Source organism: Leptodactylus fuscus, chromosome 2 (assembly GCF_031893055.1).
Source record: "Leptodactylus fuscus isolate aLepFus1 chromosome 2, aLepFus1.hap2, whole genome shotgun sequence".
NCBI classification, from domain to species: Eukaryota; Metazoa; Chordata; class Amphibia; order Anura; family Leptodactylidae; genus Leptodactylus; species Leptodactylus fuscus.
In genome coordinates, this window is record NC_134266.1 from 277,813,221 (window position 1) to 277,838,781 (window position 25,561).

At 36.5% G+C, this 25,561-nt stretch overlaps 1 protein-coding gene across 4 annotated transcripts in view; it reads left to right on the plus strand.

Moving 5' to 3' along the window:
• Positions 1-25,561, plus strand: part of ARAP1 (ArfGAP with RhoGAP domain, ankyrin repeat and PH domain 1) — a 126,132-nt gene that overhangs the window by 50,223 nt on the left and 50,348 nt on the right. For all 4 annotated transcript variants that reach the window (XM_075266332.1, XM_075266331.1, XM_075266329.1 and 1 more), the window contains exons 6-11: positions 2,232-2,396; positions 7,396-7,465; positions 8,464-8,584; positions 8,663-8,850; positions 11,914-12,020; positions 12,210-12,409. In XM_075266332.1, coding sequence (XP_075122433.1) covers positions 2,232-2,396; positions 7,396-7,465; positions 8,464-8,584; positions 8,663-8,850; positions 11,914-12,020; positions 12,210-12,409 — 851 coding nt within the window. The remainder of the gene's footprint in view (positions 1-2,231; positions 2,397-7,395; positions 7,466-8,463; positions 8,585-8,662; positions 8,851-11,913; positions 12,021-12,209; positions 12,410-25,561) is intronic.

Genomic DNA, 25,561 nt, shown 5'->3' on the forward strand with positions numbered 1-25,561 from the left:
GTATCTAATCCTGTGTGATACTGTCTGCTGTGCGGGTGTATCTAATCCTGTGTGATACTGTCTGCTGTGCCGGTGTATCTAATCCTGTGTGATACTGTCTGCTGTGCCGGTGTATCTAATCATGTGTGATACTGTCTGCTGTGCGGGTGTATCTAATCCTGTGTGATACTGTCTGCTGTGCGGGTGTATCTAATCCTGTGTGATACTGTATACTGAGCTGTGTATCTAATCCTGTGTGATACTGTCTGCTGTGCGGGTGTATCTAATCCTGTGTGATACTATCTGCTGTGCGGGTGTATCTAATCCTGTGTGATACTGTCTGCTGTGCGGGTGTATCTAATCCTGTGTGATACTGTCTGCTGTGCGGGTGTATCTAATCCTGTGTGATACTGTCTGCTGTGCCGGTGTATCTAATCCTGTGTGATACTGTCTGCTGTGCCGGTGTATCTAATCCTGTGTGATACTGTCTGCTGTGCCGGTGTATCTAATCCTGTGTGATACTGTCTGCTGTGCCGGTGTATCTAATCCTGTGTGATACTGTCTGCTGTGCCGGTGTATCTAATCCTGTGTGATACTGTCTGCTGTGCCGGTGTATCTAAGACCACAGGTCTGAATGTTCTGTTCTGATGACAGGAGAGGACTTGGTCTATTTTCATCGGTTCGGTCTATCGGATGCCTCCTTGGATCGCAGACTCGGACATGTGCATGGAGGCTAATCCTATCATGTCTGCTGAGCAGTGTATCTAATCCTTTGCAATTCTGTCTTCTGAGCTGTGTATCTAACATATCTTGTGTATCACGTGTGATACTGTCTCCGGTCCTGAGTATCTAATCCTATCCTGTGTGATACTGTCTCCGGTCCTGAGTATCTAATCCTATCCTGTGTGATACAGTCTCCGGTTCTTTGTGATATCTGTGTGATACTGTATGTTGTGTATCTAATCCTATCTGTGTGATACTGTATGTTGTGTATCTAATCCTATCCTGTGTGATACTGTATGTTGTGTATCTAATCCTATCCTGTGTGATACTGTATGTTGTGTATCTAATCATCTCCTGTGCGACACTGTATGTTGTGTATCTAATCCTATCTGTGTGATACAGTCTCTGGTTCTGTGTATCTAATCCTATCCTGTGTGACACTGTATGTTGTGTATCTAATCCTCTCCTGCTGACAACCACTTGCACTACTTCCCCCATCATCGCTGCCCATCCCTCGGTCGGTGCCAGTGTCCTGTAAATATTTAACAGTCCTCGCTCCGTTCTGTATCAGAAGCGGAAGTCGCCTTGTGTCGCTGCTTCCCCGGACTCCAGCGGCGGTACCTGAGCGTGTGGCACCTGGGGGGTTAATGGTGCAGGTTTTCCTGGCGCTGGAGTCTGTGGAACTGGATGGACGGGTTTCGGATCGGTGTGTGTAGTTGCAGGAAGGTAACTGCAGAGTTTAGTGACTTAGTGGGACGCAGAGGCGGCGGTGAGTACCATATTGTACCATACTGCGGGTGTATACAATGTGTCAGGGGGGGGGGGAGGTCTATGGGAGCCTGCTGTGCATTACCAGGGGGCGGGGCTGTGACTACTGCACTTATATACTATTCACAGCTTGGCCCTATAGTTGTATATATACTCCTCCTACCCTGGGATGTTTACCTTGTGCCTTAAAGGGACATTGCATTAAAGGGGAGGTGGGCTGAGACTTCCTAAGGATTAGTGATGTCACTGCAGCCGGTGATGTCACTGTATAGGACGCTAATCACCTCCTGCCAGTCTGCCCCCTACTGTCCAGGGATGTCCGGTGGACTGCAGCGACCCCCGCAGCTGTACAGACAGGACCGCAGAGCTCACACTCTCTTCCACCATCCTGCAGCTTGGTCCACTTTCACCTAAATTTTTTTAGCATTTTCAAGCAGGACAAAGTCCCCAGAGGGGGCGCCGCTGACCCTGTAGTGACGGGTTGTCAGGAATCGGCAGCCCCAGGTTATTCCCAGTGCAGGAATGTATTAAGTGCTCTGGAGCGCCTCCAAAAACAACACAAAAACCTGCTCCTCCAAGTTAACCCTTCATGCCTACTCGTGTCCGATCACATGTCGTTATATTATATTAGTGATGTCAGTCACAGGGGGCGGGGCTGTGACAACCTCTCAGACAGGATATATACAGGCTGGTTGTCGGTAGTATTCGATGGCGTATATATGGCGGTGCTTCTTGTTACTTATGGCGCTGTCTTCTTGCAGCTCGCAGGGCGATGGCGCTCTGAGCACGTGGAAGTCCAGCAGTTCTCTGTCGTTGGGGACTCCTCACTCTCGCAGTGTCAGTGTCAACATGGAGGATGGAGAGGCGACGACACAGCAGACCCCGGTCATCAAAGCGGGATGGTTGGACAAGAGCCCTCCGCAGGGGTGAGTGAGCGCTCGGCTCCAGAACTTTATATCAGACCATTATATTTTGGTTCTCCTCTCATTGCTGTAGACCTACAGGCCAATCCAATGGTTTCGCAGCTGATGGTTTGTTACATTGTATCAGTCTAGGAAATCCTCTGTGATGTAACTAAATCTGTAGCACAAGGCAAAAATGTAGCTGCAGAACTCAGATGTACCTGTGGCCCTCCAGTTTGGGCCCCCACCAGTTATGGGGTGCTGCCACATCCCAGTAACCTGCCCCCACTTCTTGATATAGGCCTCAGATATAATATGCAGATCGATCGGAAAATAGAACCAGCGTAGCCCCGTTAGGAAAGATAAAACTCTTCTTTATTTAATCCATGAAAAAAATCTTCCTACACGCATGTGAAAATCATAGAAACTGCGCCAGACTGACACGTTTCGGATATAGGTTTCCTTTCTCAAAGTCTGGTTTGAAAAAAAGAGACTCCCACAATCCCTTATGTAGGGCCGCAATCACAACGTCATAATTGACAATTAATTTCAGATGTCAAATGTTTCAGCGACTCAACATAAGGGATACTTCATCATATGTACAAAACAGACACATAAAAACATTTATAATAACCAGAAAAATGCACAATAAAAACCACAATAAAAAACGTAAGTAAGAGAATAACAAGGAGAGTCTATACTCTAATAAATCTCCTACCTATCATGAGGAAACACTCAATGTGACGTACTGACTGGCTCCAATTCACTGCTGCTACGGTATGCCAGTACTAACACACGGGATCTCTATCCAAGTCTGCCCTTACTAAAGATGGACATTGCAGACATAGATAACCTAACTGCGCATGCACAAGAAACGAACTAGAGCGCACGCTCCTAAACCCGATGGTTATAATAAAGAATATATCTCACTGCTGACAACACATAACTCATTACTAACCATGAAGCAGCCTCACACAGTAAGGTAAGTAATTCATTACCATAATAACAAATATTAAATGTCAGTATTTCTTCCATTTATGGTAATGAATTACTTACCTTACTGTGTGAGGCTGCTTCATGGTTAGTAATGAGTTATGTGTTGTCAGCAGTGAGATATATTCTTTATTATAACCATCGGGTTTAGGAGCGTGCGCTCTAGTTCGTTTCTTGTGCATGCGCAGTTAGGTTATCTATGTCTGCAATGTCCATCTTTAGTAAGGGCAGACTTGGATAGAGATCCCGTGTGTTAGTACTGGCATACTGTAGCAGCAGTGAATTGGAGCCAGTCAGTACGTCACATTGAGTGTTTCCTCATGATAGGTAGGAGATTTATTAGAGTATAGACTCTCCTTGTTATTCTCTTACTTACGTTTTTTATTGTGGTTTTTATTGTGCATTTTTCTGGTTATTATAAATGTTGTCATGTGTTTTTATGTGTCTGTTTTGTACATATGATGAAGTATCCCTTATGTTGAGTTGCTGAAACATTTGACATCTGAAATTAATTGTCAATTATGACGTTGTGATTGCGGCCCTACATAAGGGATTGTGGGAGTCTCTTTTTTCAAACCAGACTTTGAGAAAGGAAACCTATATCCGAAACGCGTCAGTCTGGTGCAGTTTCTATGATTTTCACATGCGTGTATGAAGATTTTTTCATGGATTAAATAAGGAAGAGTTTTATCTTTCCTAACGGGGTTACGCTGGTTCTATTTTCCGATCGATCTGCATATTTACAGCTCCGAGCCGAAGGGGTCAGTTCCGTGCGATACCCAGCATTTCAAGGAAAGTTAAGTGGAATGATTATTGGTTGACCTGAATTTCTGTTATTGCTGCTGGTGGCTGAATACTCCCCCTTTTTTCCCCCATCCACAAGTGCTCAGATATAATATGCAGATTAGCTGCCTCTCAGTGGCGCCACCTAGTGGAGATATGCATATTCTTACTATGGATACACCCCTTACAGCCAGTGGGCCGCCAGCAGGGGGTGACAGTGGTGGTTATATGGAGAGCTGCTGTAGGTGCACACACTCATTGTGATATAACAAACCTAATATTTCCGGAACATTCATGATTCTAGTGATTACCTTGGGCAGTATAGACTCTATAGGGTCTGTAGGATCTTAGATGGGTCTCTGCTGATGGAGCAATGAGAGAGACTCAATGCAGACTGTTTAGGAAGGTCTCTTCTGATGGAGACAAGAGACAGACTTGATATAGACTCTATAGTAACGTCTCTGCTGATAAAGCCACAAGACAGACTCAATGCAGACTCTATAGGAAGCTCTCTGCTCATCGAGCCATGAGACAGACTCTATACAGACTATAGCCACGTCTCTGCTGATGGAGCCACGAGACAGACTTAATAGGAACATCTCTGATGATGGAGCCATGAGACAGGCTCGATAGGGACATCTTTGATGATAGAGCTGTGAGACAGATTCGATATGGACGTCTCTAATGATAGAGCCATGAGACAGACTTGATAGGAACTTCTTTGATGATGGAGCCATGAGACAGACTTGATAGGGACATCTCTGATGATGGGGCCATGAGACAGACTTGATAGGGACATCTCTGATGATGGGGCCATGAGACAGACTTGATAGGAACTTCTTTGATTATGGAGCCACGAGACAGACTTGATAGGGTCTCTGATGATGGGGCCATGAGACAGACTTGATAGGGACATCTCTGATGATGGGGCCATGAGACAGACTTGATAGGGACATCTCTGATGATGGGGCCATGAGACAGACTTGATAGGGACATCTCTGATGATGGGGCCATGAGACAGACTTGATAGGGACGTCTCTGATGATGGAGCCATGAGACAGACTTGATAGGGACGTCTCTGATGATGATGGAGCTATGAGACAGACTTGATAGGGTCTCTGATGATGATGGGGCCATGAGACAGACTTGATAGGGTCTCTGATGATGGAGCCATGAGACAGACTTGACATGGACGTCTCTGATGATGATGGAGCCATGAGACAGACTTGATAGGGTCTCTGATGATGGAGCCACAAGACAGACTTAACAGGAACATCTCTGATGATGGGGCCATGAGACAGACTTGATAGGGACATCTCTGATGATGATAGAGCCACGAGACAGACTTGACATGGACGTCTTTGAGGATGATGGAGCCATAAGAATAGACATCTGGTTCTGAACCAGCAGGGGTTGAGGACGGAGCCGCTCTCACATCTGCGACCCATTCATCACCTTGTTGCTGCTTGCAGATTTCGTCTCCTCGCCCTCACATCTGCACACCTCCTCCTCCTCCTCCTCCTTCCTTGGTTTGGGTTTGAGATTCTTCTTCCCGCTGGGGATTTGAGTCTGACCACCACACCCAGCATCCTCCGCCGACCACGAGATGCTGCAGCTGTGCTCCGGTGAAGGGGCCAGACATCTGCACATTTTTCTCTTATTTCCAGTATTTCTCTCTGTTCTGCTTTATTGAGTCCAAATCCTTGGGATATCTGATATTCTGCCATGTAGCATGGGCCAGAGATGGCGGAGTGAAGGGAGTTTACTGTAGATATTGACAAGAAGCTTCGGGGTGACTGTAGTGAGAGGGACGATGTCGCCCCATGGCTGGCACCAGACTGTTGCTCCACATGTCACATGATTATTTTTCAATAACCTGCATTGATTTCTCTGGGTGTGACAGTCACACCTCAGCGTTATCTTCTGCAGCAAGTGCTCTCCTCAGGCCCTTCAGCATTAAAATTGTAACAGCTGCTTTAGATGTGATTGGAGGATAAGGAATAATACAAGACTAGTTCATTGTATCCGCAGCAGATATACAATACAGTTATACAATACAAGCGAGCCAATGATGTCTTCTAGTGTCAGAATATTCACTTCTGTTTTATGTAAATTTATATTTGAGGAAGTTCTGTAATATATGTAATCTTTGCATAAACACAAATATAAAATGACGTAGAAAACAGGAAAGTGAGCTCAATAGTGTATTATACTCAGAGAGGACTGTGTGTAGTGACTGTGATAAAACAGGAGAGACACTGAGAGGACTGTGTGTAGTGACTGTGATCATACAGGAGAGACACTGAGAGGACTGTGTGCAGTGACTGTGATAAAACAGGAGAGACACTGAGAGGACTGTGTGCAGTGACTGTGATAATACAGGGGAGACACTGAGAGGACTGTGTGTAGTGACTGTGATAATACAGGAGAGACACTGAGAGGACTGTGTGTAGTGACTGTGATAATACAGGAGAGACTGAGAGGACTGTGTGCAGTGACTGTGATAATACAGGAGAGACACTGAGAGGACTGTGTGTAGTGACTGTGATAATACAGGAGAGACTGAGAGGACTGTGTGCAGTGACTGTGATAATACAGGAGAGACACTGAGAGGACTGTGTGCAGTGACTGTGATAATACAGGGGAGACACTGAGAGGACTGTGTGCAGTGACTGTGATAATACAGGGGAGACACTGAGAGGACTGTGTGCAGTGACTGTGATAATACAGGGGAGACACTGAGAGGACTGTGTGCAGTGACTGTGATAATACAGGGGAGACACTGAGAGGACTGTGTGTAGTGACTGTGATAATACAGGGGAGACACTGAGAGGACTGTGTGCAGTGACTGTGATAATACAGGAGAGACACTGAGAGGACTGTGTGTAGTGACTGTGATAATACAGGGGAGACACTGAGAGGACTGTGTGTAGTGACTGTGATAATACAGGGGAGACACTGAGAGGACTGTGTGTAGTGACTGTGATAATACAGGGGAGACACTGAGAGGACTGTGTGCAGTGACTGTGATAATACAGGGGAGACACTGAGAGGACTGTGTGTAGTGACTGTGATAATACAGGGGAGACACTGAGAGGACTGTGTGTAGTGACTGTGATAAAACACTGCGAGGACTGTGTGCAGTGACTGCCGGTGTATGACTTTCCTTGACACTACAGTCTCCTCTACTTGTTCAGTCTTACTGGGTCGCTGTCACCTTGACCTGTCCTGTTTCCTCCCACTGCAGGGCGTACATTTTCCAGAGGCGATGGGTGAAGTTGGACGCCGACCATCTCCGCTACTATGACAGTGACAAGGTACAGTTGGGGTATTTGTGTTTCCAGGAATCTTGTCTTCATTCAGATTTTCTATGGGTGGTCCTATGGCAAATCCGTCCACCCCACTGTGCAGGGAGAATGGTGTGGGGTAGTGGGAGCGCCGCTGTGCAGAGAAATCTGTCGGGGTCCGACCTCCCGTAGTGACCATCACCTTATCAGATGGGAATAGAAGACTCGAGCCAAGACTAGAATCTGTATGATGTCACACTGACAACCAGAAGTCGCTCTCCGGTTGTCAGACAAAAGCAATTTTTTTTCATTTGTGTTTTCGGTAGCGGTCACAGTGCCCCCTCCAATAATAGTGACAGCAGCCGTGCCAGCCACAGTGCCATCCTGACAGTGACAGTGATGGTGCTCCCCATTACAGTGCTAGACACAGTGCCCACCTGATAGTGACAACGTCAGTGCCCACATAACAGTGACAGACTCAGTGCCCACATAACAGTGACAGACTCAGTGCCCACATAACAGTGACAGACTCAGTGCCCACATAACAGTGACAGACTCAGTGCCCCCATAACAGTGACAGACTCAGTGCCCACATAACAGTGACAGACTCAGTGCCCACATAACAGTGACAGACTCGGTGCCCACATAACAGTGACAGACTCGGTGCCCACATAACAGTGACAGACTCGGTGCCCACATAACAGTGACAGACTCGGTGCCCACATAACAGTGACAGACTCGGTGCCCACATAACAGTGACAGACTCGGTGCCCCCATAACAGTGACAGACTCGGTGCCCCCATAACAGTGACAGGCTCGGTACCCCCATATCAGTGACAGACTCGGTGCCCCCATATCAGTGACAGACTCGGGGGCCCCCCATAACAGTGACAGACTCGGTGCCCCCATAACAGTGACAGACTCGGTGCCCCCATATCAGTGACAGACTCGGGGGCCCCCATAACAATGACCGGCTCAGTAGTAATCCTTGTACCTATGCGGCTCTTACACTTTGCTCCTTCCTGCAGGACATGTACTCCAAGCGTCTCATTAAGACCAGCTGTATAACTAAGGTGGCCTCCTCGGGGGACCAGAAGTTCGAAGTCGCAACATCAAACCGCAACTTTGTATTCCGAGCTGAGAGTGACGGTGAGTCGGCGTATCTAATCCATGGTAAAGCCTTCCCCGGATACAGATGGACACTCATTTTATTCTTCTCTTGGGCAGCGGAAAGAAATGACTGGATAAAGGCGATTGAGCAGGTCCTGGAGGACAGAAGATCCCGAGTGTCCAGATCCTCCGTCTACAACCCTGAGAACGTGGACAAGTGCGGACTCCTGGAGATGAAGGGCTGTAAGCCAAAGCTCTTCGTGGTTGTGGCCTCAGATAAAGTCTACCTCTACAAGAATGGAGATGTAAGTAGTCGTTGTCCTCCGTGTCCCCCATAACTGGAGCTGCACTGGTCATCGCCCAGATCACGTCCGTATACAGACGTCAGTACATGTACCAGTGTATCAATTGTCGTGATTGTTCTGGCATTTCAGCAGCTTGCTGGGACTCCACATAATGAGTGTGTTGTTGGCGTTGATGATCCGCATGCTCCGGCGTTTTGGCAGCTCTCAACCTGGCCTGCCGCTAAACTCATTCCTGGCGCTGTGCCCGTGATTGTTTCAGCATCTCAGAAGCTCTCTGCGACGCCATATAATGAGCGTGTTGTTGGCATCGATGATCCCCTGCATCTCCGCTTGAGGAGAACTCTGTGACTTCTGGCTCCTTCATATCTTCCTTGTTTTAGAATTTTGCTACAAATTAGATTGTTTAAAAGTAGCAAACTGCCAATTTGTATTAAAGATGTTTTTCTATCCGGTGTGTCAGCACTGCCTGGAGCAGATCAGGTAATATGTAAATGCCTGTACTCAATGGACTCAGTGTTATCTGTGTGTTTATTGTTCCGAATTAACTCTTTACCAGACATATCATATTCAGTGTCAGCTATATCAGAGTGACCAAACTCTGAGGCTGTTTTTCTATTCCGGAAACCAATATATAGAGCAAATAGTCTACAAAAATAGAGGTATATGTAGGCTATAGCTCACCGTATCTTCTGGAGCTTCGGGGTCGCGACTGCTGATCCCCTGGACTTATGAGGCATGGAATACTTGTATGAAGAGAGGAATGTGTGAGAATGGAGCTATTCGGGTAACAATTATAGATACATTTATCATCATTTATCTTATCCTATCCTATCATACTAATATTATAAATGGGAAAGGTTGGATGTTTGTTCCTCAATCACGCAAAAACGGCTGAACGGACTGGATGAAATATGGCACATAGATAGATTGTAACCTCGATTAACACATCGGCTACTTTTTATCCTGGTATATGACATGGCTTCACGACTGTTATGAATTTATGGTCACATACTATATTACACTACTCCTGCAGCAGCTTATCTCAGGTCCCAGGTCTGTTATCTCTCTCTGTAAACACTCTCTAACTCTCAGTCCATTGTGTACATGCATTTGCATATTATCTGATCTGCTCCAGGCAGTGCTGACACACTGGATGGGAAAACTCCTTTAATTTAAATTGGCAGTTTGCTACTTTTAAACAAAAAGAAAATCTAATTTGTAGCAAAATTCTAAAACAACGAGAGCTATGAAGAAGCCAGAAGTCATGGAGTTCTCCTCAAGCGGAGCTGAGGGGGATCATTGACGCCAACAACATGTTCATTATACGGTGTCCCAGCGAGCTGCTGAGAAGCCGGAACAATCACGGGCACAGCGCAAGAAATGAGTTCAGCAGCAGGACAGCTTGAGAGCTGTCAAAATGCCGGAGCAGGCGGATCATCAACGCCAACAACACGCTCATTATATGGCGTTTCACCGAGGTGCTGACATGTCGGAACAATTACAGGCACGGTGTGAGGAACAAGTTCAGCAGCAGGACAGCTTCAGAGCTGCCAAAACGCCGGAGCAGGGAAACCATCAACGGCAGCAATTTGCTGAATATTGGTGGATCATCGACGCCAACAACCTGCAGACGAAGTCGCGGGCAGAGGCTAGTACCAAAAAATAAATGTGAACTAGATCGTACAATTGCCTATAAACAAATATGTAATCGGAATGTAAATTGCAATTGAAGGAGAATTTGCAGAATGTAATAGATACGATCGAGAATTCAGGGTAAACATAGCTTTATTGGGTTCACAAAGTTCACAAAGCATTAAGTAAATACTAAGGAGCTTCCAATCAAGCAATTACTGACACATGGCTAGGAATACGCATCATGGGATTTATAAACCGGAGTAGTTGAGGTGTGCCATGTACGCTATGAATAAGGGGTAGAACACCGCGAAACGCGTCAGAGATTTTAACCACTTTTTGTGTTTGTTTTTTTCTTATCTATCACTTTTTATATTTTTTTGGAATCTTATTTTAACCAAGATGGATTAAAAGTTACATTTTAAAGGACTTGTGGTGTAGTGCGGACTTCTGCCTCATCTCTTCATACAAGTGTTATCTGTGTGTTTACATAGAGAGATAACGGACCTGGCTGAGATAAGCTGCTGCAAGAGCAGTGTAATATAGTATGTGAACATAAATTCATAACAGTCGTGACACCATGTCATTTACCGGGATAAAAAGTAGCCAATGTGTTAATCGACGTTACAGTCTATCTATGTGCCAAATTTCATCCAAATCTGTTCAGCTGTTTTTGCGTGTGAGTGTGTTGTCGGCATTGATGATCACCGTCAGCTCCGCTTGAGGAGAACTCCATGACTTCTGGCTCCTTCATAGCTCTCATTGTTTTACAATTTTGCAACAAATGAGATTTTCTTTTCCCTGGCATGTTTATAAGTAGCAAACTGCCAATGTGGATTAAAGGTGTTTTCCCATCCTGTGTGTCAGCACTGCCTGGAGCAGATCAGATAATATGCAAATGCATGTACACAATACACTGAGGGTTAGCGTGTGTTTACACAGAGAGATAACAGACCTGGCTGAGATAAGGCTGCTGCAAGAGCAGTGTAATATCGTATATGAACAATAGTATATGAACATAAATTCATAACAGTCGTAATCGAGGTTACAATCTATCTATGTGCCAAATGTCATTCAAGTCCGTTGAGCCGTTTTTGCGTGATTGAGGAACAAACATCCAAACTTTTCCATTTATAACATTAGTAGGAGGATAGGATAACTCTTAGATGGTGCCAGACAGTGCCCTGATATACCCAGCACCATATTTCTGCTATACTGCAGTATATCTTGCCCCAAGGAGGGAGGTTTTGTGATTTGCGTCCCTGTCCATAGTCTATTCTGATCTGCACCATTGTGGTTGTTGTATTTGTGTATTCTATAAGACTCCGGCAGTTTCGAGTGGAGACTCTACAACCCCTACAATGCTCTGCAGCCACTCGCTGCGCTCTGTGTACCTTTCTTTTTACGTCACATATTTCTGACCTCTTACAGGACTTTGTGTCGGGGGTTGGGATCACCTCTGTGGACATGAACCTCGGCAGCATCAAGGAGGTGGACAAGAGGAGTTTTGACCTGACAACACCTTACAAGACATTCAGGTGAGGAGACCGGATCTGACACCAGGAGCGGTTATGTGTAGTGGCCTCCAGGAACTTTGGACCCTCAGATAAGTGCCGGTGACTTCAAGCAGCGTGAGCGCCATGATGGCCGGAGTCTAGACATGTGTTGTATGTTATATGTTGTATGCTGCACCCTTATCCTGCCTGACCCTTCTGTTGTATCTCCAGTTTTATCACAGACAATGAGCAGGAAAGGAGCGAGTGGGTGGAAGCCATGATGCAGTCAGTGGCCAGCGCGCTCTCCAACTATGAAGTAGCCCAGAAAATCTGGTCAGAGGAATCCAACAGACTGTGCGCGGACTGCGGCGCCCCCAAACCAGACTGGGCGTCCGTCAACCTCTGCGTGGTCATCTGCAAAAAGTGTGCAGGTAAGAAAGAGATATATGACTGGTGGAGGTATATACACAATCCAGATCCATAGGGGGCAGTATTATAGTAGGTATATTCTTGTACATAGGGGTAGTATTATAGTAGTTATATTCTTGTACATAGGGGTAGTATTATAGTAGTTATATTCTTGTACATAGGAGTAGTATTATAGTAGTTATATTCTTGTACATAGGGGTAGTATTATAGTAGTTATATTCTTGTACATAGGAGGTAGTATTATAGTAGTTATATTCTTGTACATAGGAGTAGTATTATAGTAGTTATATTCTTGTACATAGGAGTAGTATTATAGTAGTTATATTCTTGTACATAGGAGTAGTATTATAGTAGGTATATTCTTGTACATAGGAGGTAATATTATAGTAGGTATATTCTTGTACATAGGAGTAGTATTATAGTAGTTATATTCTTGTACATAGGAGGTAATATTATAGTAGGTATATTCTTGTACATAGGAGTAGTATTATAGTAGTTATATTCTTGTACATAGGAGGTAGTATTATAGTAGTTATATTCTTGTACATAGGAGTAGTATTATAGTAGTTATATTCTTGTACATAGGAGTAGTATTATAGTAGGTATATTCTTGTACATAGTAGTATTATAGTAGTTATATTCTTGTACATAGGAGCAGTATTATAGTGGTTATATTCTTGTACATAGGAGTAGTATATAGTAGGTATATTCTTGTACATAGGGGGCAGTATTATAGTAGTTATATTCTTGTACATAGGAGTAGTATTATAGTAGGTATATTCTTGTACATAGGAGGTAGTATTATAGTAGTTATATTCTTGTACATAGGAGTAGTATTATAGTAGTTATATTCTTGTACATAGGAGTAGTATTATAGTAGTTATATTCTTGTAGATAGGGGGCAGTATTATAGTAGTTATATTCTTGTACATAGGAGGTAGTATTATAGTAGTTATATTCTTGTACATAGGAGTAGTATTATAGTAGTTATATTCTTGTACATAGGAGGTAGTATTATAGTAGTTGTATTCTTGTACATAGGAGGTAGTATTATAGTAGATATATTCTTGTACATAGGAGTAGTATTATAGTAGTTATATTCTTGTACATAGGAGGTAGTATTATAGTAGTTATATTCTTGTACATAGGAGTAGTATTATAGTAGTTATATTCTTGTACATAGGAGGTAGTATTATAGTAGTTATATTCTTGTACATAGGAGGTAGTATTATAGTGGTTATATTCTTGTACATAGGAGTAGTATTATAGTAGTTATATTCTTGTACATAGGAGTAGTATTATAGTAGTTATATTCTTGTACATAGGAGGTAGTATTATAGTGGTTATATTCTTGTACATAGGAGTAGTATTATAGTAGTTATATTCTTGTACATAGGAGGTAGTATTATAGTAGTTATATTCTTGTACATAGGAGGTAGTATTATAGTAGTTATATTCTTGTAGATAGGAGTAGTATTATAGTAGTTATATTCTTGTACATAGGAGTAGTATTATAGTGGTTATATTCTTGTACATAGTAGTAGTATTATAGTAGTTATATTCTTGTACATAGGAGGTAGTATTATAGTGGTTATATTCTTGTACATAGGAGTAGTATTATAGTAGTTATATTCTTGTACATAGGAGTAGTATTATAGTAGTTATATTCTTGTAGATAGGAGTAGTATTATAGTAGTTATATTCTTGTACATAGGAGTAGTATTATAGTGGTTATATTCTTGTACATAGGAGGTAGTATTATAGTAGTTATATTCTTGTACATAGGAGGTAGTATTATAGTAGTTATATTCTTGTACATAGGAGTAGTATTATAGTGGTTATATTCTTGTACATAGGAGGTAGTATTATAGTAGTTATATTCTTGTACATAGGAGTAGTATTATAGTAGTTATATTCTTGTACATAGGAGCAGTATTATAGTAGTTATATTCTTGTACATAGGAGCAGTATTATAGTAGTTATATTCTTGTAGATAGGAGTAGTATTATAGTAGTTATATTCTTGTAGATAGGAGTAGTATTATAGTACTTATATTCTTGTACATAGGAGGTAGTATTATAGTAGTTATATTCTTGTACATAGGAGCAGTATTATAGTAGTTATATTCTTGTACATAAGAGGTAGTAGTATAGTAGTTATATTCTTGTACATAGGAGTAGTATTATAGTAGTTATATTCTTGTACATAGGAGCAGTATTATAGTAGTTATATTCTTGTACATAGGAGCAGTATTATAGTAGTTATATTCTTGTAGATAGGAGTAGTATTATAGTAGTTATATTCTTGTACATAGGAGGTAGTATTATAGTAGTTATATTCTTGTACATAGGAGCAGTATTATAGTAGTTATATTCCTGTACATAGGAGGTAGTATTATAGTAGTTATATTCTTGTACATAGGAGTAGTATTATAGTAGTTATATTCTTGAACATAGGAGTAGTATTATAGTAGTTATATTCCTGTACATAGGAGGTAGTATTATAGTAGTTATATTCTTGTACATAGGAGTAGTATTATAGTAGTTATATTCTTGTACATAGGAGTAGTATTATAGTGGTTATATTCTTGTACATAGGAGTAGTATTATAGTAGTTATATTCCTGTACATAGGAGGTAGTATTATAGTAGTTATATTCTTGTACATAGGAGTAGTATTATAGTAGTTATATTCTTGTACATAGGAGTAGTATTATAGTAGTTATATTCTTGTACATAGGAGCAGTATTATAGTAGTTATATTCTTGTACATAGGAGTAGTATTATAGTAGTTATATTCTTGTACATAGGAGCAGTATTATAGTAATTATTTTCTTGTACATAGGAGTAGTATTATAGTAGTTATATTCTTGTACATAGGAGCAGTATTATAGTAGTTATATTCTTGTACATAGGAGTAGTATTATAGTAGTTATATTCTTGTAGATAGGAGTAGTATTATAGTAGTTATATTCTTGTACATAAGAGTAGTATTATAGTAGTTATATTCTTGTACATAGGAGCAGTATTATAGTAGTTATATTCTTGTACATAGGAGGTAGTATTATAGTAGTTATATTCTTGTACATAGGAGTAGTATTATAGTAGTTATATTCTTGTACATAGGAGCAGTATTATAGTAGTTATATTCTTGTACATAGGAGCAGTATTATAGTAGTTATATTCTTGTACATAGGAGGTAGTATTATAGTAGTTATATTCTTGTACATAGGAGTAGTATTATAGTACTTATATTCTTGTAGATAGGAGTAGTATTATAGTAGCTATATTCTTGTACATAAGAGTAGTATTATAGTAGTTATATTCTTGTACATAGGAGCAGTATTATAGTAGTTATATTCTTGTACATAGGAGGTAGTATTATAGTAGTTATATTCTTGTACATAGGAGGTAGTATTATAGTAGTTATATTCTTGTACATAGGAGGTAGTATTATAGTAGTTATATTCTTGTACATAGGAGGTAGTATTATAGTAGTTATATTCTTGTACATAGGAGCAGTATTATAGTAGTTATATTCTTGTACATAGGAGCAGTATTATAGTAGATATATTCTTGTACATAGGAGCAGTATTATAGTAGTTATATTCTTGTACATAGGAGCAGTATTATAGTAGTTATATTCTTGTACATAGGAGTAGTATTATAGTAGTTATATTCTTGTAGATAGGAGCAGTATTATAGTAGTTATATTCTTGTACATAGGAGCAGTATTATAGTAGTTATATTCTTGTACATATGAGGTAGTATTATAGTAGTTATATTCTTGTACATAGGAGGTAGTATTATAGTAGTTATATTCTTGTACATAGGAGGTAGTATTATAGTAGTTGTATTCTTGTACATAGGAGGTAGTATTATAGTAGATATATTCTTGTACATAGGAGTAGTATTATAGTAATTATATTCTTGTACATAGGAGTAGTATTATAGTAGTTATATTCTTGTACATAGGAGGTAGTATTATAGTAGTTATATTCTTGTACATAGGAGTAGTATTATAGTAGTTATATTCTTGTACATAGGAGTAGTATTATAGTGGTTATATTCTTGTACATAGTAGTAGTATTATAGTAGTTATATTCTTGTACATAGGAGGTAGTATTATAGTAGTTATATTCTTGTACATAGGAGGTAGTATTATAGTAGTTGTATTCTTGTACATAGGAGGTAGTATTATAGTAGATATATTCTTGTACATAGGAGTAGTATTATAGTAATTATATTCTTGTACATAGGAGTAGTATTATAGTAGTTATATTCTTGTACATAGGAGGTAGTATTATAGTAGTTATATTCTTGTACATAGGAGTAGTATTATAGTAGTTATATTCTTGTACATAGGAGTAGTATTATAGTGGTTATATTCTTGTACATAGTAGTAGTATTATAGTAGTTATATTCTTGTACATAGGAGGTAGTATTATAGTAGTTATATTCTTGTACATAGGAGTAGTATTATAGTAGTTATATTCTTGTACATAGGAGTAGTATTATAGTAGTTATATTCTTGTAGATAGGAGTAGTATTATAGTAGTTATATTCTTGTACATAGGAGTAGTATTATAGTGGTTATATTCTTGTACATAGGAGGTAGTATTATAGTAGTTATATTCTTGTACATAGGAGGTAGTATTATAGTAGTTATATTCTTGTACATAGGAGTAGTATTATAGTGGTTATATTCTTGTACATAGGAGGTAGTATTATAGTAGTTATATTCTTGTACATAGGAGTAGTATTATAGTAGTTATATTCTTGTACATAGGAGCAGTATTATAGTAGTTATATTCTTGTACATAGGAGCAGTATTATAGTAGTTATATTCTTGTAGATAGGAGTAGTATTATAGTAGTTATATTCTTGTAGATAGGAGTAGTATTATAGTACTTATATTCTTGTACATAGGAGGTAGTATTATAGTAGTTATATTCTTGTACATAGGAGCAGTATTATAGTAGTTATATTCTTGTACATAAGAGGTAGTAGTATAGTAGTTATATTCTTGTACATAGGAGTAGTATTATAGTAGTTATATTCTTGTACATAGGAGCAGTATTATAGTAGTTATATTCTTGTACATAGGAGCAGTATTATAGTAGTTATATTCTTGTAGATAGGAGTAGTATTATAGTAGTTATATTCTTGTACATAGGAGGTAGTATTATAGTAGTTATATTCTTGTACATAGGAGGTAGTATTATAGTGGTTATATTCTTGTACATAGGAGTAGTATTATAGTAGTTATATTCTTGTACATAGGAGGTAGTATTATAGTAGTTATATTCTTGTACATAAGAGGTAGTATTATAGTAGTTATATTCTTGTACATAGGAGTAGTATTATAGTAGTTATATTCTTGTACATAGGAGCAGTATTATAGTAGTTATATTCTTGTAGATAGGAGTAGTATTATAGTAGTTATATTCTTGTACATAGGAGGTAGTATTATAGTAGTTATATTCTTGTAGATAGGAGTAGTATTATAGTAGTTATATTCTTGTACATAGGAGGTAGTATTATAGTAGTTATATTCTTGTACATAGGAGGTAGTATTATAGTGGTTATATTCTTGTACATAGGAGTAGTATTATAGTAGTTATATTCTTGTACATAGGAGTAGTATTATAGTAGTTATATTCTTGTACATAGGAGGTAGTATTATAGTAGTTATATTCTTGTTGATAGGAGTAGTATTATAGTAGTTATATTCTTGTACATAGGAGGTAGTATTATAGTAGTTATATTCTTGTACATAGGAGGTAGTATTATAGTAGTTGTATTCTTGTACATAGGAGGTAGTATTATAGTAGATATATTCTTGTACATAGGAGTAGTATTATAGTAATTATATTCTTGTACATAGGAGTAGTATTATAGTAGTTATATTCTTGTACATAGGAGGTAGTATTATAGTAGTTATATTCTTGTACATAGGAGTAGTATTATAGTAGTTATATTCTTGTACATAGGAGTAGTATTATAGTAGTTATATTCTTGTACATAGGAGGTAGTATTATAGTAGTTATATTCTTGCACATAGGAGTAGTATTATAGTGGTTATATTCTTGTACATAGGAGGTAGTATTATAGTAGTTCTATTCTTGTACATAGGAGTAGTATTATAGTAGTTATATTCTTGTAGATAGGAGTAGTATTATAGTAGTTATATTCTTGTACATAGGAGCAGTATTATAGTAGTTATATTCTTGTACATAGGAGCAGTATTATAGTAGTTATATTCTTGTAGATAGGAGTAGTATTATAGTAGTTATATTCTTGTACATAGGAGGTAGTATTATAGTAGTTATATTCTTGTACATAGGAGCAGTATTATAGTAGTTATATTCCTGTACATAGGAGGTAGTATTATAGTAGTTATATTCTTGTACATAGGAGTAGTATTATAGTAGTTATATTCTTGTACATAGGAGTAGTATTATAGTAGTTATATTCCTGTACATAGGAGGTAGTATTATAGTAGTTATATTCTTGTAGATAGGGGGCAGTATTATAGTAGTTATATTCTTGTACATAGGAGGTAGTATTATAGTAGTTATATTCTTGTACATAGGAGTAGTATTATAGTAGTTATATTCTTGTACATAGGAGGTAGTATTATAGTAGTTGTATTCTTGTACATAGGAGGTAGTATTATAGTAGATATATTCTTGTACATAGGAGTAGTATTATAGTAGTTATATTCTTGTACATAGGAGGTAGTATTATAGTAGTTATATTCTTGTAGATAGGAGTAGTATTATAGTAGTTATATTCTTGTACATAGGAGGTAGTATTATAGTAGTTATATTCTTGTACATAGGAGGTAGTATTATAGTGGTTATATTCTTGTACATAGGAGTAGTATTATAGTAGTTATATTCTTGTACATAGGAGTAGTATTATAGTAGTTATATTCTTGTACATAGGAGGTAGTATTATAGTGGTTATATTCTTGTACATAGGAGTAGTATTATAGTAGTTATATTCTTGTACATAGGAGGTAGTATTATAGTAGTTATATTCTTGTACATAGGAGGTAGTATTATAGTAGTTATATTCTTGTAGATAGGAGTAGTATTATAGTAGTTATATTCTTGTACATAGGAGTAGTATTATAGTGGTTATATTCTTGTACATAGTAGTAGTATTATAGTAGTTATATTCTTGTACATAGGAGGTAGTATTATAGTAGTTATATTCTTGTACATAGGAGTAGTATTATAGTAGTTATATTCTTGTACATAGGAGTAGTATTATAGTAGTTATATTCTTGTAGATAGGAGTAGTATTATAGTAGTTATATTCTTGTACATAGGAGTAGTATTATAGTGGTTATATTCTTGTACATAGGAGGTAGTATTATAGTAGTTATATTCTTGTACATAGGAGGTAGTATTATAGTAGTTATATTCTTGTACATAGGAGTAGTATTATAGTGGTTATATTCTTGTACATAGGAGGTAGTATTATAGTAGTTATATTCTTGTACATAGGAGTAGTATTATAGTAGTTATATTCTTGTACATAGGAGCAGTATTATAGTAGTTATATTCTTGTACATAGGAGCAGTATTATAGTAGTTATATTCTTGTAGATAGGAGTAGTATTATAGTAGTTATATTCTTGTAGATAGGAGTAGTATTATAGTACTTATATTCTTGTACATAGGAGGTAGTATTATAGTAGTTATATTCTTGTACATAGGAGCAGTATTATAGTAGTTATATTCTTGTACATAAGAGGTAGTAGTATAGTAGTTATATTCTTGTACATAGGAGTAGTATTATAGTAGTTATATTCTTGTACATAGGAGCAGTATTATAGTAGTTATATTCTTGTACATAGGAGCAGTATTATAGTAGTTATATTCTTGTAGATAGGAGTAGTATTATAGTAGTTATATTCTTGTACATAGGAGGTAGTATTATAGTAGTTATATTCTTGTACATAGGAGGTAGTATTATAGTGGTTATATTCTTGTACATAGGAGTAGTATTATAGTAGTTATATTCTTGTACATAGGAGGTAGTATTATAGTAGTTATATTCTTGTACATAAGAGGTAGTATTATAGTAGTTATATTCTTGTACATAGGAGTAGTATTATAGTAGTTATATTCTTGTACATAGGAGCAGTATTATAGTAGTTATATTCTTGTAGATAGGAGTAGTATTATAGTAGTTATATTCTTGTACATAGGAGGTAGTATTATAGTAGTTATATTCTTGTAGATAGGAGTAGTATTATAGTAGTTATATTCTTGTACATAGGAGGTAGTATTATAGTAGTTATATTCTTGTTGATAGGAGTAGTATTATAGTAGTTATATTCTTGTACATAGGAGGTAGTATTATAGTAGTTATATTCTTGTACATAGGAGGTAGTATTATAGTGGTTATATTCTTGGACATAGGAGTAGTATTATAGTAGTTATATTCTTGTACATAGGAGTAGTATTATAGTAGTTATATTCTTGTACATAGGAGGTAGTATTATAGTGGTTATATTCTTGTACATAGGAGTAGTATTATAGTAGTTATATTCTTGTACATAGGAGTAGTATTATAGTAGTTATATTCTTGTACATAGGAGGTAGTATTATAGTGGTTATATTCTTGTACATAGGAGGTAGTATTATAGTGGTTATATTCTTGTACATAGGAGCAGTATTATAGTAGTTATATTCTTGTACATAGGAGTAGTATTATAGTAGTTATATTCTTGTACATAGGAGGTGGTATTATAGTAGTTGTATTCTTGTACATAGGAGTAGTATTATAGTAGTTATATTCTTGTACATAGGAGTAGTATTATAGTAGTTATATTCTTCTACATAGGAGGTAGTATTATAGTAGTTATATTCTTGTACATAAGAGGTAGTATTATAGTAGTTATATTCTTGTACATAGGAGTAGTATTATAGTAGTTATATTCTTGTACCTAGGAGCAGTATTATAGTAGTTATATTCTTGTACATAGGAGCAGTATTATAGTAGTTATATTCTTGTACATAGGAGTAGTATTATAGTAGTTATATTCTTGTACATAGGAGCAGTATTATAGTAGTTATATTCTTGTACATAGGAGCAGTATTATAGTAGATATATTCTTGTACATAGGAGCAGTATTATAGTAGTTATATTCTTGTACATAGGAGCAGTATTATAGTAGTTATATTCTTGTACATAGGAGTAGTATTATAGTAGTTATATTCTTGTAGATAGGAGCAGTATTATAGTAGTTATATTCTTGTACATAGGAGCAGTATTATAGTAGTTATATTCTTGTACATATGAGGTAGTATTATAGTAGTTATATTCTTGTACATAGGAGGTAGTATTATAGTAGTTATATTCTTGTACATAGGAGGTAGTATTATAGTAGTTGTATTCTTGTACATAGGAGGTAGTATTATAGTAGATATATTCTTGTACATAGGAGTAGTATTATAGTAATTATATTCTTGTACATAGGAGTAGTATTATAGTAGTTATATTCTTGTACATAGGAGGTAGTATTATAGTAGTTATATTCTTGTACATAGGAGTAGTATTATAGTAGTTATATTCTTGTACATAGGAGTAGTATTATAGTAGTTATATTCTTGTACATAGGAGGTAGTATTATAGTGGTTATATTCTTGTACATAGGAGTAGTATTATAGTGGTTATATTCTTGTACATAGGAGGTAGTATTATAGTAGTTATATTCTTGTACATAGGAGTAGTATTATAGTAGTTATATTCTTGTAGATAGGAGTAGTATTATAGTAGTTATATTCTTGTACATAGGAGCAGTATTATAGTAGTTATATTCTTGTACATAGGAGCAGTATTATAGTAGTTATATTCTTGTAGATAGGAGTAGTATTATAGTAGTTATATTCTTGTACATAGGAGGTAGTATTATAGTAGTTATATTCTTGTACATAGGAGCAGTATTATAGTAGTTATATTCCTGTACATAGGAGGTAGTATTATAGTAGTTATATTCTTGTACATAGGAGTAGTATTATAGTAGTTATATTCTTGTACATAGGAGTAGTATTATAGTAGTTATATTCCTGTACATAGGAGGTAGTATTATAGTAGTTATATTCTTGTACATAGGAGTAGTATTATAGTAGTTATATTCTTGTACATAGGAGTAGTATTATAGTGGTTATATTCTTGTACATAGGAGTAGTATTATAGTAGTTATATTCCTGTACATAGGAGGTAGTATTATAGTAGTTATATTCTTGTACATAGGAGTAGTATTATAGTAGTTATATTCTTGTACATAGGAGTAGTATTATAGTAGTTATATTCTTGTACATAGGAGCAGTATTATAGTAGTTATATTCTTGTACATAGGAGTAGTATTATAGTAGTTATATTCTTGTACATAGGAGCAGTATTATAGTAATTATTTTCTTGTACATAGGAGTAGTATTATAGTAGTTATATTCTTGTACATAGGAGCAGTATTATAGTAGTTATATTCTTGTACATAGGAGTAGTATTATAGTAGTTATATTCTTGTAGATAGGAGTAGTATTATAGTAGTTATATTCTTGTACATAGGAGCAGTATTATAGTAGTTATATTCTTGTACATAGGAGGTAGTATTATAGTAGTTATATTCTTGTACATAGGAGTAGTATTATAGTAGTTATATTCTTGTAGATAGGAGTAGTATTATAGTAGCTATATTCTTGTACATAAGAGTAGTATTATAGTAGTTATATTCTTGTACATAGGAGCAGTATTATAGTAGTTATATTCTTGTACATAGGAGGTAGTATTATAGTAGTTATATTCTTGTACATAGGAGGTAGTATTATAGTAGTTATATTCTTGTACATAGGAGGTAGTATTATAGTAGTTATATTCTTGTACATAGGAGGTAGTATTATAGTAGTTATATTCTTGTACATAGGAGCAGTATTATAGTAGTTATATTCTTGTACATAGGAGCAGTATTATAGTAGATATATTCTTGTACATAGGAGCAGTATTATAGTAGTTATATTCTTGTACATAGGAGCAGTATTATAGTAGTTATATTCTTGTACATAGGAGTAGTATTATAGTAGTTATATTCTTGTAGATAGGAGCAGTATTATAGTAGTTATATTCTTGTACATAGGAGCAGTATTATAGTAGTTATATTCTTGTACATATGAGGTAGTATTATAGTAGTTATATTCTTGTACATAGGAGGTAGTATTATAGTAGTTATATTCTTGTACATAGGAGGTAGTATTATAGTAGTTGTATTCTTGTACATAGGAGGTAGTATTATAGTAGTTATATTCTTGTACATAGGAGTAGTATTATAGTAGTTATATTCTTGTACATAGGAGTAGTATTATAGTAGTTATATTCTTGTACATAGGAGGTAGTATTATAGTAGTTATATTCTTGTACATAGGAGTAGTATTATAGTAGTTATATTCTTGTACATAGGAGTAGTATTATAGTAGTTATATTCTTGTACATAGGAGGTAGTATTATAGTAGTTATATTCTTGTACATAGGAGTAGTATTATAGTGGTTATATTCTTGTACATAGGAGGTAGTATTATAGTAGTTATATTCTTGTACATAGGAGTAGTATTATAGTAGTTATATTCTTGTACATAGGAGGTAGTATTATAGTAGTTATATTCTTGTACATAGGAGGTAGTATTATAGTAGTTGTATTCTTGTACATAGGAGGTAGTATTATAGTAGATATATTCTTGTACATAGGAGTAGTATTATAGTAATTATATTCTTGTACATAGGAGTAGTATTATAGTAGTTATATTCTTGTACATAGGAGGTAGTATTATAGTAGTTATATTCTTGTACATAGGAGTAGTATTATAGTAGTTATATTCTTGTACATAGGAGTAGTATTATAGTAGTTATATTCTTGTACATAGGAGGTAGTATTATAGTGGTTATATTCTTGTACATAGGAGTAGTATTATAGTGGTTATATTCTTGTACATAGGAGGTAGTATTATAGTAGTTATATTCTTGTACATAGGAGTAGTATTATAGTAGTTATATTCTTGTAGATAGGAGTAGTATTATAGTAGTTATATTCTTGTACATAGGAGCAGTATTATAGTAGTTATATTCTTGTACATAGGAGCAGTATTATAGTAGTTATATTCTTGTAGATAGGAGTAGTATTATAGTAGTTATATTCTTGTACATAGGAGGTAGTATTATAGTAGTTATATTCTTGTACATAGGAGCAGTATTATAGTAGTTATATTCCTGTACATAGGAGGTAGTATTATAGTAGTTATATTCTTGTACATAGGAGTAGTATTATAGTAGTTATATTCTTGTACATAGGAGTAGTATTATAGTAGTTATATTCCTGTACATAGGAGGTAGTATTATAGTAGTTATATTCTTGTACATAGGAGTAGTATTATAGTAGTTATATTCTTGTACATAGGAGTAGTATTATAGTGGTTATATTCTTGTACATAGGAGTAGTATTATAGTAGTTATATTCTTGTACATAGGAGGTAGTATTATAGTAGTTATATTCTTGTACATAGGAGTAGTATTATAGTAGTTATATTCTTGTACATAGGAGTAGTATTATAGTAGTTATATTCTTGTACATAGGAGCAGTATTATAGTAGTTATATTCTTGTACATAGGAGTAGTATTATAGTAGTTATATTCTTGTACATAGGAGCAGTATTATAGTAATTATTTTCTTGTACATAGGAGTAGTATTATAGTAGTTATATTCTTGTACATAGGAGCAGTATTATAGTAGTTATATTCTTGTACATAGGAGTAGTATTATAGTAGTTATATTCTTGTAGATAGGAGTAGTATTATAGTAGTTATATTCTTGTACATAAGAGTAGTATTATAGTAGTTATATTCTTGTACATAGGAGCAGTATTATAGTAGTTATATTTTTGTACATAGGAGGTAGTATTATAGTAGTTATATTCTTGTACATAGGAGTAGTATTATAGTAGTTATATTCTTGTACATAGGAGCAGTATTATAGTAGTTATATTCTTGTACATAGGAGCAGTATTATAGTAGTTATATTCTTGTACATAGGAGGTAGTATTATAGTAGTTATATTCTTGTACATAGGAGTAGTATTATAGTAGTTAGAT